The sequence below is a fragment of the Myotis lucifugus genome, unplaced genomic scaffold (assembly GCF_000147115.1).
Source record: "Myotis lucifugus unplaced genomic scaffold, Myoluc2.0 scaffold_37, whole genome shotgun sequence".
In the NCBI taxonomy this organism is placed as follows: domain Eukaryota; kingdom Metazoa; phylum Chordata; class Mammalia; order Chiroptera; family Vespertilionidae; genus Myotis; species Myotis lucifugus.
The window spans coordinates 3,068,344-3,084,912 of NW_005871085.1; the positions used below are offsets into that span (position 1 = coordinate 3,068,344).

Below are 16,569 nucleotides of genomic sequence, written 5' to 3' on the forward strand. Positions count from 1 at the left end.
AGCATTGCCTTCTGTTTGCTCCTCCAAGGAACCAAGCCAGGATAACCATTGTCTGATCTCTTTGGAACCCACCATCTGTTTTCTCTCCAGCCCTTTGGAACTAGTCGGCCAGGCAGACTGTCTCTTCTGTTGTCTATAACTTTTGGGGCTGCTGTCTCTGCCTTATGAAGCTCTGCCCATTCTGGGCTGCTATTGGCAGGGCTGTGGGAGAAACTGGCAAGGTGCCTGGGTCTAGAGTATAAAGGAACCCGAGGGCAGTGGGAGGAGACTGGTGGCTGCAACTCCAGCCATGGTGCCTGCCTTGCTCTCCCTGAGCCTTTCCCGCCTGGGCCTGTGGGCTTTGGGACTGATCTTGGTCTTAGGTTTCCTCAAGTTCATTCGTCTGTTGGTGCGGCGACAGTTCTTGGCCAAGGCGATGGACAGCTTCCCAGGGCCCCCCACCCACTGGCTCTTTGGGCATGCCCTCGAGGTACGTGGGGGATATGAGGAGGGAGGGGTAGAGAAAGAAAATGGCCTCTTTTCCTTTAGAGAATCCAGTCCAATCTCCTGGGGGCTATGGAGGGAGACCTAGTTGGGCAGGGAAATGATATCCTGGGAGCGAGCCATGGTTCTCATTCAGCTTTCCCACCTCAATTTCCCATTCAGGATCTCCACCTCAATCCTGCCTTCTGAGCTGGCCTGGGCAGGGGGCACTTTTTAAAAAATATGTATTTTTATTGATTTCAGAGAGGGAGAGGAAGAGGGAGAGAAAGATAGAAACATCAATGATGAGAGAGAATCATTGATCAGCTGCCTCCTGCATGCCCCCCTCTGGGGATTGACCTGGCAGCCTGGGCATGTGCCCTGACAGGGAATTGAACAGTGACCTCCTGATTCATAGGCCGATGCTCAACTGCTGAGTCACTCCAATGGGGGCGCTTTAAAGTTGAGGACCGGGCAGGCCACAGACTCCTTTCCATCATTCTGAGGCCCAAGGTTCAGACAGAGCTCTCTAATAAGGGCTTGTTTACAGTATCGGTGCAAAACCCCTGGATAGTCATACAATTAGGCAATCTCATTTAAAGTTTAGCCAGTGTCCTCTTTGTTCTGTGCAATGTAAATATTTCAATTTTTAAGGCAGAAAATTAAAGTGAAGGCAAAGATGAGTGCTATTACCTGAGAGACCTCCCAGGACATCTAGCCATTGGTGCCCCCAAAGGTGGGGTTCTCCTGGCCACGCCTAGAGGCTGGTTCAGGAGCTGTGGCATCTTCCTGGGTTCAGATCATGACTTGTCCTCCCCAGTTACCTAAGGGTGGGGAGACCACCTTAACACTCATTGTCAGGAACACCCCTTAGCTCCCTATCTAGATGGGGAAGTAGACCAGAGGTTTTTTGAACACAGGGCAAGGAACACGTGCATTGGAATCAACTGGGAGAAGTAGATTCCTTGGCTCCCAGTCCCTGGAGATCCTAATTAGCATATTGCAAGTACCAGCCTGAAGTTAAAAACCTTCATGAGTGTTTTGCTCTGCAGCTGGGTTTGGGAGCCCAGGTATAGATGCCAGAGTTTAAGACTCAGAGAGAGGCATAATTACTTCTTCTACTTCCTGAGTACCTTCCCCCATTCTCAGTCTGGGGAATTGCCTCTCCTCTATGGTTGATGCTGGGAATGAACTTGACTTTTTAGTGAGGATTGCCCAGGCTTATTTTTTTGCCCCTACAAATAACTCCTCTCTCAGGATGGCCTAGTAATCTAAATGCACCTTGGAGACACCCAGAAAGGAAAGGATGCATCAGGGAGATGAATCAGACCCAGGCCCTGCTCTCAAGAAGCTTACTGTCTATCGAGGGGAAAATTGACACTAGAGCGTCCCCTGCCCCAGGCCGGGTAGGGTGCCTAACCAGGAGTTTGCATCAGCCCATGCTCTGTATCTCAGCACTTGTCTCATTGGGTTGTCATCTTCTGTTTATTTGTTCATCGTCCCCACTAGACTGTGACCCCTAGAGGATGGAGATCTGGTCTGATTCATCCCTGTACCCTCTGGGTCTAGCACAAAGCCTGGCTCAGAGTAGGCATCACTGAATGAACAGTGAATGTTGGAGAGTAGGGAGGGGTATCTATAGAGGAGAAAGAGTGATGGAGAAGACAAGTGGAGGAACCAGGAGGGGTTTGGAAGAGGCTTTGCTAAGTACAGAAGGAGGTAATGGAAAGATTGCGGTCTAACCCTAATGGTGGTCTGAGAGGCATTTGGGAGACCTTCAATCCCTTTTCTCTCATATCCCCTCCACTTCCTCTTGCTCTATCAAGCTGGGTTTTCTAGAAGAGGGACCTTGCTCTCCTACCCCCATATCAGACCTGGCTGTCTCTTCTCCCCAAATCCCCCCATGACCCAACTTGAGAGTGCGTAGAAGGCCTGGAACATGGCTTAGGTCTGGCTTCTTGGCCCTAACACAAATATGTGAAAGGTCCTGGCACCAGGAAGGGCAGAGAGGGGTGGTTGTTCTCTAGCACTATTAAGGTTTCCTGGGGAACCATGGCACACCTAACTCCTCTGCATTCTCCTGGGACTTGGCACCTCTGGTCTGGTTGGATCCACACTGGAGCTTGAGAAATGGGAGGGGAGGGATAATTTTTCATAATGTAAAAAGTAGAAAATTGAGCTTCATAAAGGGCAAGGAATTTACCTATGTCCATGTAGTAGTTCAGAAATTGAGTCAAAGCTGGACCCTAGATTCCTGCCTTTTCATTCAGCACATAATCAGGCCATAAAAATCAGGTCTAGGTTTGATTCCTAGACCTAGTGATGGTGGGAGTAGGAAGGGAGGAGGAGGACTAGTGATGAAAGGAAGAACCTGGGGCAGGGAAGAGCTATCTGTTGGAACTAACTTCTACCTTCTGTTCTTCAGTTATAGTCTGGAGGTCTGGAAGCATCTACCTCTCATCCTCCTCAATTCTCAGAATGTGTCCCCTTGAGGTGGGGTTATGTCCTGTTCTTCTAGGATCCTGTTCATTCCACCCTGGGGCTCAGGGGAGGGCTTGTACATAACAGATGCTCAGCCATATTATTGGCCTAAACTTAGGGATCTTGGGAGGGACCCACAAATCTGACCTGCATGTAGGGGTTGGGAAAAGGAATTCCAGCTCTCAGTCCAGGAAAGGCACTCTCCTGAGACTGCCTGGAGATGTTGGTCCTCTCCTTACCTGGGCCCAGCAGAGAAGGGCATGAAGGCAAAGGGGTGGCATTCAGTCACATTCTCAGAGAAATGTGCAGGGGATCTCAGAGAAATGTGCCAGGTCCAGGGGGTGGGTGACTCCCACATCCTTCTACCCCAATTCACCTCTGGGCCCAGGAATAAGGTACCGCAGTGTTGGGTCACACTGTGCTGTACCTATGGAGGGCATAGATGTGCAGAGAGACCAGGCTGCCTATGGACAGAACAGAGGGCAGGTGACCAGTTGTGTAACTTAGAGAAGCTGGCTAGGTGTGCCCTGTCTCATCCCACCCTCTGAGAAAGGGCACCCTAGCCCTGTTGACGGGGATGCAGCTCCAGTAGTGGGGTCAAGAGCTGTCCTCAGCCCTACCAGATTTCTGAGGCAATCAGGAGTACATAGGAGAAAGCTGGGCATGGGGAGCCAGAGGGCTGGTTCAAGCTGTGGACATGGTCAGCATGAGGTCAGGGTCTCCTGACCCTGGTGGAGATGCTACAGAGGGGCACACTCATGCCTGATGTGGGAAGGAGTGGAGCTGAGATGAACCAGATCAGCCTAGGGCTCCTTCCACCCCTGAGATCCTGTGAGTCTGGCTTCTTTGTGACTTAAGCCTCTCCCTGCCCCTGTCCACTTGGGTTCTCTGAACCTGGGAGGGATGTAGAGAAGGGGAGCAGTCAGGGTGATCAGAAAGTAAATTGGTAAGGAAAACCCAGGAGGTCAGATGGAAAAATAAGAGAGACACAGGAGGAAGGAGGTAGAAAAGGGGTTGGGAACACCAGAGTTCCCTCTTACTGGTAGATGGAGATGATGTAGTGATAAACTTTTTGACATTGTGTGCACAAGGGCACTGAAACTCTTACACCCCCACCTGCCCCAGTTAAACTCACAATGGTAAGTTCAGAGGCAATGAGTGAGAAGAGCTATGGGGAGATTACATTGGGCTCTGCAGCTGGCTTGAAAGGAGAAGAGCCCCTGAGAAGGCAAAAGATGGGTAGCTGGAGACCAAAGTAGCCAGGCCCAGTCCCCAGAGCCCTTTGGGAAAGTGACTTGGGTCAGGCAGGATCCCTGGGGATACATTGTCAGATGCTCAGTCTCTTTCTTCAAGGCTGTTTCCTGGAAGATACATGGGTTAGTTGGGTGAGTGAGGACCATGAAAGGGAACTTTGCAGGAAGGAAAAATAGGGCCAGCACTTGCACATGACTAGCACACCCTAGGACTATGAGGTGCACAGCTTATGCCACTGAAAACCTCAGCTCTGACAGACTTCAATGTGCAGAAGAGAATGTAGAGCAAGCATGTCAAACTCAAAGGCTAACATGGGATAAATAAACCAGGATTAAGTTTATGTGGGCCGCAAAAAAACAAAAGCTTTAATTTTCATAGAAACGTAGGTTTATTTCGATAAAGACATGCTGAATACAAAGGGCTGAAATAAACGAGTAATCATTAACATAAAATAATAGAACATTTTAATAAAAATTAATATTTTTTCTTGAACATTAACTTACCAGACACTAAATAACTGCACAAATTAATAAGCATAACACAAATAAACCTATTTTTCTTGGTCTCTGAAAGTGAAATATTTCCTGTTGCGCACACCAAACAAGTCAGTACAAGACTAATGACGTGGCAATCGGTGGCTGAAATATTTGCTGCTAGTATTAGTGGGGAGAAATGGTGCACTTGCGTGTAAGGCGCTAAGGGAAATAAATGCAACATGATTATAGTAATCAGTCATTAGCGAATGATGTAGTTCATTATTAATAATCCTATATAATAAAGAAGTAATATGCAAATTGACCATCATACCCTCGCACAAGATGGCCGCCCCCCTTCCCGTGTGGGCACAAGATGGCCGGCAGAAGAGGGCAGTTGTGGGCGATCAGGTCAGCAGTGGAGGGCAGTTAGGGGCGACCAGGCCGGCAGGGGAGGGCAGTTGGGGGTGACTGGGCCAGCAGGGGAGGGTAGTTGGGGGGGACCGGGCCAGCAGGGGAGGGCAGTTGGGGGCGATTGGGCCAGTAGGGCAGCAGTTAGGCATCGATCAGGCTGGCAGGGGAGTGGTTAGGGGGTCATCAGGCTGGCAGGCAGAAGTGGTTAGGGGCAATCAGGCAGACAGGCAGATGAGCAGTTGGGAGCTAGCAGTCCCGGATTGTGAGAGGGATGTCCGACTGCCGGTGTAGGCCTAATCCCTAAACCGGCAGTCGGACATCCCCCGAGGGGTCCCAGATTGGAGAGGGTGCAGACTGGGCTGAGGGACACCCTCCCCCCCAGTGCACGAATTTCATGCACTGGGCCTGTAGTTATGTATAACAGGCAATTGTAAAAATTAAGTTATGAAATTTTTATTAAAACATTTCTTATATACCGTTATATTGGCTGGGCCACAAAAATATTCATTGTGGGCCACATGTGGCCTGTGGGCCACGAGTTTGAAATGCTTGATGTAGGGGCTCTCATCTGAGTTAGAGCAGCACTAACCTATAGAAATGGACAAGTCAGTTCACATCTCTGCACCTTACTTTTCTCATCTGTAAAATGGGAGTAATTACCCATTCTGCATGAGACAATCTATGAATTCACTCACATAATACCTGACATATAGGAGATACTTAATTCATTTCTGTTCCCTTTCATTTCCTATGTTAAGAGATAGAATGCAGAAATAAGCAGCAAATCTGGACATTAGCCAGAGCAGGCAACTTAGGGCTGGGAAAAACAAATAAAAATCTTCAGCTGTTTGCCAAACTGCCTGTCCTCATTGAGCAAGACTTTGGGCTGGTACCTCAGGAGTGTAACTGACTTTGGCCAGTGTTTACATTAGTCAGATGCTTGGTGTGTTCTCTCCCCTCCTTTCCTGCCTTACTTTTTCTTCATTTCCTTTATTTACTCAATTCACTCAACATGCACTTTATCAAGTATGTACTATTTCCAAGGCCCTGTGGTGAGGCCCTTGGTGACCTGGAGATGTCACCTGGGGATGTACCTCTGCACGTGGGAAACTCACAGCCAGAATAGAGTCAGGGGTCTTGGTTGTGAATCCTAGTTCCATTGCTACCTTGCCATGTGACCAAGCTTTTTTCCCTCATCTATAAAGTGGGAATTATGACAGTGTCTATCTTGTAGAGTTTTCTGAGGATTAAATGAAAAAAGTTGTAGAGCAGGATTAGTGCAATACGCAACCACATTAAATGCTCAATGATGGCCAATTATAATATTACTAGTGGCCAGTGTATGAATTCATGCACATTGAAAGGAATTTAATTAGAAGAAATATTTTAATATCGCTATTCACCCTTTCTCTATAATAGAAGTGTCAACCAAATTCACGATCGACAATGACAGATCGAAACACATGTGTGCAATTGGCGCCAGTGAGAGTTTTATATGTATTGCGCATGCACGAGTCAACTTAGCCTTTTATATATATAGATTAAACTTGCTTAATTAGACCTGCTTTCTGATGTAACTGAACTTTTTCCAGCCCAGTGAAGCACCCCAACTTCTCTTTCAGGTAATTGTCAGCAACATAGCAATAAATATCAACATGAAGCAGATTATTATTGTAGATCACTCAGGGAGAACAAAGGGTAAAAGATTTAACTGCAGCAGTGTTTAACTATATTCTGTACAGTGAGAAGACCTGAAGTAATTTTCAAGGTCCACCATTTCTTACTTCTTTTTCAGTTGGGTCAAGTTTCTAACTTTCTAAATCTCCACTTTCTAGCTAATGAAAAGAAAATAGGATTCCACCGAATCTCATCTCTACCTACTCCAGGACTTCTGTGAGGATTGTGAGGATCAAATGAGATGAGGCATGGGAAAATGCTTCACAGACATTTGGTTAAAGTGTGAAATGTTTGCACCTGGCTATAAAGCAAGTCGGGTTCCTGGGCCTCTAGTCTAGTATAAAAGGCTAATATGATAAGTGTCCTTCCACCTTCCTACCGGTTTCTATGACACGTACTGACCACCAGGAGGCAGGTGCTCAATGCTGGAGCTGCCATGAAGCTCACAGACAAACAGCACCATGGACCTGGTCCCCACAAAGCAACACTTGGCTTCCCCCAAGTGGGACATAGGCCCCGCCACCACCCCAGAGCAACAGCCCACCAAATCACAACTGACGCTGCTGAGAATCCATGGCTCAAATTGTGGCCCACAGGTATCAAGTGTCCAGGGGGACAGAGTTGCAGAATGTAAGCCAACGTCAGTTTTCTGTTTGACAGGGGATAAGGTTTGGTTAGGCCTTTATCCAAAGGTGGAAATATCTTAGGGCATGTTCAGAGCACATTCTCCAGTGTAGTTGTGGGCATTTGGGAGTAGGATGTGTCAGGAGATGCAGGGAGGAGGCTTGGGGAAAAGTAGGCATGAAGAGGAGGAAACTACTTGTCAAGGTCTCACCTTGTGCAGGATCCAACTCTAGGTCCCTGAATGTCACACGACCTCATCCAATAACACATGCACCTGCATGATTTCACTAATGTCAAAGCAATCCTATAAGCTAAGTATTGTCATCCCCATTTTACAGATGAGGAGAGCAAGATTCAGAGAGCCTAAAAAACTTGCCCAAATTCACATACATTAAAAAGTAGGGGAGCCCTAACTGGTTTGGCTCAGTGGATAGAGCATCGGCCTGCGGACTCAAGGGTCCCAGGTTCGATTCCGGTCAAGGGCATGTACCTTGGTTGCAGGCATATCCCAAGTAGGGAGTGTGCAGGAGGCAGCTGATCGATGTTTCTATCTCATCGATGTTTCTAACTCTCTATCCCTCTCCCTTCCTCTCTGTAAAAAATCAATAAAATATATTTTTTTAAAAAGTAGGGGAAATCCATATTCAAACTCAGGTCTGTCAAGCTCGGAAGTTTGCTGGCCAGGGAGTCAACTTTCCTGATTCAAATCCCCGCTCCCTTACAAGCTGTGCGGTCCTTGGCAAGCAACCTCAGATCTCTATACCTTAGGCTCCTCTTCCCTAAAATGGGGCTTCATAGACTTGTTTTTTTAAAAAATATTTTTATTGATTTCAGAGAGAGATAGAAACATCAATGATGAGAGAGAATCATTGATTGGCTGCCTCCTGCATGCCCCCTACTGGGGATCAAGCCTGCCACACAGGCATGTGCTCTTGACCAGAATCGAACCTGGGACCCTTCAGTCCACATGCAGGCCAACGCTCTATCCACTGAGCAAAACCAACTAGGGCGACTTGTAAGCATTGGATGAGGTCAAGATGCAAGGTGTGTGGAAGAAGGCCTGGCACACAGCAAGTGCTTAATAAAGATTAGCTATGCCTCCTCACAAATAATGAAGCTCACGCTTTATTCTGAGACCCATGGCCAGGCTTCTGAAGGGTCTGAAAGACCCTCTCAAAATAGGAAAAATGGGTAAATACATAATGATACATTCTTATAGTGGAATACTATGTAATTGTGAAAAATATTGAGGGACAGTAAATTGCACTAATTTGAAAAGAAGGACAAGATACGTTAAATGAAAAAAAGGGCAGGTTTGGAAAAGTGTTTATTGGAGACTCCATTTTTACATAAACACCTCTGTGTGAGTAGGTGTGGTTAGAGAAACTCCCAGAGAGCACACAACACGCTCTGAATGGTCTCTCCAACCTCATCTCAAGTCATTGTTCCACATGAGGCAGCTGTTGGAAGACACCATACTTTTTCCCACCCCAGAGCCTCTGTACTTGTTCCCTCGGCCTGGAATGCTCGTCCCTTACTCTTCACATGGCCAACTCCTTATCATCCTTTGAGCTTCACCTTAAATGTCATCTCCAAAGAGAGCCCATCTGGATCACTCTTATCCAAGCAGATCTCCCTATTAGTCTCCTGTGTAGCACAGTGTTTACTTCCTTCTTAGCACTTACTATTGTCTGAATCACTTTACTTAACTGTTTACTTGTTTCTTATCAGTCTTCCCCATAGAATGAAAGGGCAGGACCATGTCTGCCTCATTCCCTTGAGATGTCTAAACAATGCCCTGCACATAATTGGTCCTCAATAAAAATGTGTCAAGTGATTTAACAGGGCTGGAATTAAGGTGGTTTCCTTCTTGCACAGCAAGCTGGTATTATCTTTCTAATGAAAAGCTTCAATGCTGAAAAAAAATCTCTTTTTGGCTGCAGTTTAGATAGAGGGGTGGTGGCACCAGGTGGAGGCAGGTTGGCCATTTGGGGTTGTTGAGCTAACCCAGGTGCAAGTAGGTGGCTTGGACTTAAAGCAGTGGCTCTGGGTCTGGAGAGGCACCTGGGCCCAGAGATCGATAAGACTGAGTGACAGGCTAGGAGAGGGCAGGCTCAGGGACTTGGGGCATGGTTAGTAATGTCAGGTGTCTGAACGGCCTGGCCTTCTGTCATCATTACAGATACAGCAGACAGGGAGCCTGGACAAGGTGGTATCCTGGGCTCATCAGTTCCCCTACGCCCACCCACTCTGGTTTGGACAGTTTCTTGGCTTCCTGAACATCTATGAGCCTGACTACGCCAAAGCTGTGTACAGCCGAGGGGGTGAGCATTCTTGGAAGAAGGGGGTACTTCCTGAGACCAAAGACACCATATGGGGAGGAGTCCTGGGTCTGCACCCTAAATCTGCGCAGATGAAGTTCACACCCTGCTTACCAATAAGCCTCGTTTAGGAATCTCCCAGTTTTGGCTTTACCTAATCTTCTCTGTCTCCTACAGACCCGAAGGCCCCAGATGTGTATAACTATTTCCTCCAGTGGATTGGTAAGTGGTTACCTTCCCTGCCCTTGGTGCTGGGTGTCCAGGATCCTTCCTTGCCCGGTTCCCACTCAGTCAGTTATTCATCCCATGTGCAGTTCCTAACCTCATCTGCTCAGTGAGGAGAAGACAGGGAGGAGGCAGGAGAGTTCCTGGGTAGTCAGGGAAGTAGGGCCCAGGTACCTTCTCCTTCTGGGTGTCTTCTCCCCTGGACAGACAGGGCAAGGGATCTGGAAAATCTGAGTGTAAGGAACAGCACTCAGGAGAGGGTGGCACTAGAGTTGATCCTAGGAGATATTACAGATGGTGCTGGCCAGGGTAAGGGCTTGAAAAAAGGTATGGTGGTGGGCCCATGGCTGGTGTTACTAGAGGCTGCGTGGCTGGAAGGCAGAGCTGGCTCAGGAGATGAGGCTGGGTGGGGAGGACTGGGGTGGGTGAGGTGGGGTCAGCTTGGCCCCAGGCTGCCAGAGATGGGGCGGGATGGTGTGCACTGACAAGCCCTCCCTCTCCCATCCCTTCCCCAGGGAAAGGCCTGCTGGTCCTGGATGGGCCCACCTGGTTCCAGCACCGCAAGCTGCTCACACCTGGCTTCCATTATGATGTGCTGAAGCCCTATGTGAAGGTGTTTGCCGACTCCACACACACCATGCTGGTGAGCTCCACATGCCAAGCTCTAGGAGGCTGTGCTGTTGGCCAGCCCCTCCCCACCCCAATTTCCCCTGGAGGAGAGCAGTGAGGAGAATCGCTGAGGCACTGAGGTCCTTCCTGCCGGAGCAGTGCCAAACCTTGTTATGCCGACTCCTTTTCTCTGCTGGCTGCTCACTAGGTGTGGAGCTCCATGTGGCCAGGTATCGCTGGCCCCTGCCGCCACCAGGAGACCCAGCCATTTCCCCCACACCAAGGGGCCTCTGTGGGACCTGACAAGGCTCCTACTGTAGCAGGAGGGGGTGCCTATATTTGGGAATATGAGGACATCCATTTATATCTAAAAAGTGTCTCCTTGTTCTCTTTCTACCACAACTGCCTAAAGCAACACCATTGACAAATCATTTCTAAAAGGATGCCAGGGGTCCGGGTCAGGCTCAGCATCTCAGGGCTGGATAATCCCTAGGGATTATCAGCTGGGCAGCTCACCACCTCTTTCTTGGCTCTTCAATTTCCTTATATAATGGCTGCTCTGACAGGGAGAAAAGTGTCTGTGCGTCGGTGTGCTGTGCAAGGCCTGCCTCCTAGTCCTGCCCTGTGAGCCTGAAGCCCTGCCTGCCCCACCCCCACATTCCAGCAGGGTCCTGGAGGGCAGGGACGGGACACGAAGCCTGCTGGCCCCCACATTACTTCCCTTCTCTGGGTTCCAGGACAAGTGGGAGGAAAAGGCTCGTAAGGACAAGAGCTTTGACATCTTCAGTGATGTGGGCCACATGGCGCTGGACACACTCATGAAGTGCACCTTTGGCAAAGGAAACAGCGGCCTGGGCCACAGGTCAGAGGGCACTTGGAGCTGTCCATAGTCTCAACTCAGGCCAGTTCAGAGGGGAGAGTTGGCAGGACTCCTGGGTCTTGGTCTGAGAGGAGACAGGGTCTTGCCCCAGGGAAGACACATTCAAGCTTTAATGGGGAGGCTTAATGGCAGGGAGAGTAAGGGAGAAAGCGCTGTAGCTGGGGCTAGATTCCTGGAATGGGGCAGCCAGGACTCTACTGTGGGTCAGTATCTAAGTGCTCCCCCACTTCTTCTGCTGTGCAGGGACCATAACTACTACCTGGCAGTCAGCGATCTCACTCTGCTGATGCAGCAGCGCATAGCGTCCTTACAGTACCATGATGACTTCATCTACTGGCTTACTCCGCATGGCCGCCGTTTCCTGAGGGCCTGCCAGGTGGCCCATGACCACACAGGTGGGCCTTTCCCATACGGTCCGCCCACAGGAAGTCTAGGGTCTAAGCTAGCTCCTCTGGGCCCCTCTGAGATGTTTTTCATGCAGACTTCTGTTCCCCTGGGGGCAGAGGATGAACCCCAAGCAGTGACACCCTGTACTTCTGACCCAGATCAAGTCATCAGGGAACGAAAGGCAGCCCTACAAGACGAGAAAGAACAGAAGAAGATCCAGAACCGGAGGCACCTGGATTTCCTGGACATTCTCCTGGGGGCTCGGGTAAGTGCACAGTTGCCCAGCTCCTCCTGAGAACTGGTCCCAGAGGGGTCTTCAGACCATCCTCCTGGGACAAGGATCATTGGACAGCTGCAGGGGGTGTTAAGCATTTTCCTCTTCTTTCCCAATAAGTATGATCTGTTCCTAGTCTCATGACACACATCAGCAAAGGCTCAGAGGTGGGGAGGTGCAGGATATGTCTGGCTGTGGCAATGGGGAGAGATGTAGTGGCAGGGACCCTGGGTAACATGTCAGAAGGCCCAAAGACCCATTCTAGACTTCTTAGACTCTGAAGACTCTCAGCACCTTAGAATTTTAGAATCTTAGACTTCATTCATTCACTCATTTATTCACTTCATAAATTCACTGAGCCCTGTAATGGGTTAGTTACTGTGCCAGGGATGCAGAAGATGAGGAAGACCTGGCACTACCCTCCAGATGCTTACAGTCTAGTGAAGAAGGATATTGACAAAGATCTCTTCCTCTGTCTGGTGGCATTCTGTGTTTCAAATGAGCAGAATCAACAGTCCAGGCTGGGTAAGGTTGCAGGTCACTAGCCAGAGGGGTCAGGAAAGGCTTCCTGGAATAGGATGCATCCAAATGATTTTGGGAGATCAGATAGAAATCTGGGGGAGGGTTCTAACTTTCAGTCTGAAACACAGCTTTCACAACCTCCCTCAGACCTTCATTTGACAGCTGCTGTTATGAGTACTTCTTGGTCCCTACCTCACATGCCTTGGTTTGCTCCATTATGCCTACCTTAACCCAGGATGAAAATGGGACCAAGCTGTCAGACGCAGACCTCCGGGCGGAGGTGGACACATTCATGTTCGAAGGTCATGACACCACCACCAGTGGCATCTCCTGGTTTCTCTACTGCATGGCCCTAAACCCGGAACACCAGCATCGCTGTCGGGAGGAAGTCCGTGAGATCCTCGGAGACAGGGACTCCTTCCAGTGGTGAGTGAGTCTGCGGGGAAGCGCAGTCTGTCCTGCTCAGCTGCAGGCTGTGTCCGTGCTGTCTGATGTCATCGCAGATGCACAGGGCCATCCCTGGAAACCAGGTGAAGGCAGCAGCAGCTGTCCTGTTACCTGCATGGTGTGGATGCTCCCCAGAGCCCCTTCTCCAACTGCAGGGTCTTTTCCAATGTGAGTAATGTAGAGAAGGTGGTCAACAGGAGGCCAATTTCTTGTGTGTTGATTCTGATGGTAGAACCTGACTATCTTTCTGGGTTCCTGGAGAGAAAGAGGTGCAAATTGAGGATGAACAGAGTTGGGAAAACCAAGGGTGTTGACCCCTTCTCACCTGCCTTTGGATGGCCATGTGCAGCCTCCAGACTCCTATGGTGAAGGAGAAAATACTGTTTTCTAAACTCCATCAATAAGAAACTGGATTATTCTGTCTCCTGGTTCAAGTTGAACTCATTAACTCAATACTATTGATGCTGATCTTTCTTTGCTGCAGGCTCTCTGGGAACCTCTCACACCTCTGCCTCCACATCCCTCTCTCCCTGCCTTCTCCCCTCTTGTCGTTACCTGGACTACGTATTGGGCAGGGGTGCAGAAAATGCTCAGCTGATGGGAGAAAGTTTAGATTTATTTGAGGGAGACACACAATTCCAGGGTCTAAGATTTAGAGGATGAAGTCTCCATTACTTATTTTTATTGGTTGGCTGTTGGAAATCTTCCAGGGTGTCCAGCCACATGTCAGGTGCTGTTGAGGGTGTGGGTTAGAAGAGGAGGAAGAGGATCCAATTTGCTGTTCTTGGATGTTTTAGAGAAACTAACTCACATAACTAAGAAGCTAGACAAAACCAAAGAATGAGTGACCCCATGTTACAGGCAAAGAAATCAGAAGGGGTGGGGCTTAAGTTGGCTTTCTAAGGAGGGGTGAAACTCCTGCAAAGGGAGAGAGCTGGGCATTCTAGGTTGGGAAACAAGGTGAACACAGGCTGGAGGCATGAAATATTTATTTTATTTTCCTTTATTCTATCTAGAACTTGAAGCAACTCAAAGGATACTTACTCAATAAAATAGTAAAACACAAATAAAAAATGAGGACTGGAGGCGAAAACCTAGGGGTTATGTAATAAGGTGTTGCATAGTAGTTATATTTGGACATCACAGTTGGGTCTGAGCTTCTTACTGGCAAAAGGGAAAAGAAATATATATTTATCTGAGCTTGTCGTTATTAATGCATTTATTACTTCATTCAACCAATGGATATTAGCTTCTGTTCCTTTCCATTCCAGCTCCAGAAGGGAATCTAAGCAGAACCCAAACATCTATCTCTTGAGGGGCTTCTGTGGGGCTCTGAGAGACACAGGAGTGACCTTGTCTTTGATGGCTGCGTGCACACACACCTCTAGGGTCCTGGGCTTTCCCCTCCCAGCAGGGAAGATGAGCGAGGGATAGAGAAACGTGGAGTCAGAACCCTGGGTCTGAGTGGCCACCCCATGTCCAGTGTGGCCCGACCACCTGGTGCACTTGTGTTCTTCTGAGTCTTGGGGTTGTGATGGTTGTGGAGAGGGGCAGTTGGGGCTGGAGCCTGCCTTCCCGCAGGGCCCTGTGGCTCCCCATCTCCAGAAAAGACTGGTTGTGTTGCCGGCAGGGATGATCTGGGCAAGATGACCTACTTGACCATGTGCATTAAGGAGAGCCTCCGTCTCTACCCGCCCGTGCCCCAGGTGTACCGCCAGCTCAGCAAGCCTGTCAGCTTTGTGGATGGTCGCTCTCTACCTGCAGGTGAGATGGTGTGGATTTGGGGCTGGAACTGGAGTTCTTGAGGATGCTTCTCTGACACTTGCTGTGCCTTTGGCTCACTATTTGCAACAATGACAGAGAACTCATGTTTTGTGTTTGGCCTGGGTCCAATCCTGGCTCTTTATATAATGAGCAAATTTCTCCACTTCTAAGCTTCTTTTTCCCCTTCTGTGAAATGGCTGTGAGGAGAGTACCTTCCTTACAGGGTTAATTTCAGGGTTGTCATGTACCACCACGCAGGTAGTGCCTTCAACAACTTCAGGAGGCACCATTCACATAGCAGAAAGTGTGTAAGAGTCTTTGCCTGTCCTGTTTGTGTTGGGTTAGTCCTTTTTGTTCCATTCCACGAAAGTCTGTGTTGGGTGCTGTGCTCAGTGCTGGTGCTACAGGAAATAGGTATGATGATGATCATAAGCACGGTGATGTGCTGAGGGTTGTCATAAACCTTCCGTCACTAGCAGAGCTGAGGCAGGGGCTGGCGCCTAGTTAGGCAGACATGAGAGGATTCCGGTCCTGTGAGGAGGTGGGCCTGGCTGTCCCAGGACCACCTGGTCACCTGCCCTCTACTCTGCCCACAGGCAGCCTGATCTCTCTGCACATCTATGCCCTCCATAGGAACAGCGCAGTGTGGCCCGATCCTGAGGTACCTCATTTCTGGGCCCAGAGGTCAAATGGGGTGGGAGGCTGTGGGGGTCACCCAGCCCCTGAACCTGGCAGCTATTTAAGCAAGGCCTGTCCCCTCAGGTCTTTGACCCCCTGCGCTTTTCCCCTGAGAATGTGACTGGACGCCACCCCTTTGCCTTCATGCCTTTCTCCGCTGGGCCAAGGTAAGGAGATGCCAGAATTTTCAGGTCTTCAGGACTAGGGAGGGGAGGATGGACGATGTTGTGGTCAAGGCATCACTTTGGAGAATTCTGTGATGAGGGGAACCATGCTGGGTGATTCTAATGCTGGCTATGTTCCAGGAACCTTCTTCCTACCATCAATATATTCATGTCCCTAGCAGGTGGTGGGGTGGGTGAGTCATTCCAAGAGAGACCCCCAATGTGGATCTCCTTAGTCTGGGACCTGTTATGCTCCCAAGCTCTGTTTCTTGAGTCCAGCCAATGATTCATACAAACATTGTTATTGATTTTTGTTGGCCCCTGGGAACACTGGATTTCATCACTCCAGACACTCCACGGCCCAATGCCTCTTTATGTGCTCACTGCAGGAACTGCATTGGGCAGCAGTTTGCCATGAATGAGATGAAGGTGGTCGCGGCCCTCTGCTTGCTCCGGTTTGAGTTCGCCGTGGACCCCTTGCAGCCACCCATCAAATTGCTGCAGCTGGTCCTGCGCTCCAAGAATGGCATCTACCTTCACCTGAAGCCACTGGGCTCAGGCACTGAGAAGTAGTTCTGGCAAGAGTAGGGCCTCAGATAGCTCAAGTTGTGGCCTCTCGCTGAACATTGCTCCCTCCAGGCTGAACTGTGGAGCAGCTGTGGCTTCCTGTCTTTGGGAGGCTTGTATTATAGACGGTGAGTAGGTACCCACATACGAAGTCACCGTCAGGGCAGAGTCATGGAAACATGTGTGTCTATAAATGCTTATCATACATGTAGTCTAGAGCTGACTTATTCATTCAACAAATGTGGTGAGCACCTATTTGTTTCTAGGATCTTGCTTTTTCTCCCATAATTTGCAATCTTTCTAAAATGCAGGAGAAACTTACATTCCAGCCTGGGTGATACGGCAA

General features: G+C 49.1%; 1 protein-coding gene across 2 annotated transcripts; it reads left to right on the forward strand.

The window, feature by feature from the left end:
- The first annotated feature begins 255 nt into the window (after positions 1-255).
- On the forward strand, positions 256-16,434 carry LOC102442642 (cytochrome P450 4B1). Of its 2 annotated transcripts, XM_006087278.3 has the most exons (12): positions 256-469; positions 9,568-9,709; positions 9,884-9,928; positions 10,447-10,574; positions 11,278-11,402; positions 11,664-11,815; positions 11,966-12,072; positions 12,839-13,029; positions 14,681-14,814; positions 15,411-15,475; positions 15,577-15,659; positions 16,046-16,434. In XM_006087278.3, exons 1-12 carry the CDS (start codon positions 290-292, stop codon positions 16,227-16,229), a joined length of 1,536 nt encoding a protein of 511 aa, XP_006087340.1. In that variant the 5' UTR covers positions 256-289; the 3' UTR covers positions 16,230-16,434. The 2 variants fall into 2 exon arrangements, with proteins under 2 accessions (XP_006087340.1, XP_023608520.1); XM_023752752.1 differs by lacking the exons at positions 14,681-14,814; positions 15,411-15,475; positions 15,577-15,659; positions 16,046-16,434 and adding an exon at positions 14,322-14,674.
- The last annotated feature ends 135 nt before the right edge of the window (positions 16,435-16,569 follow it).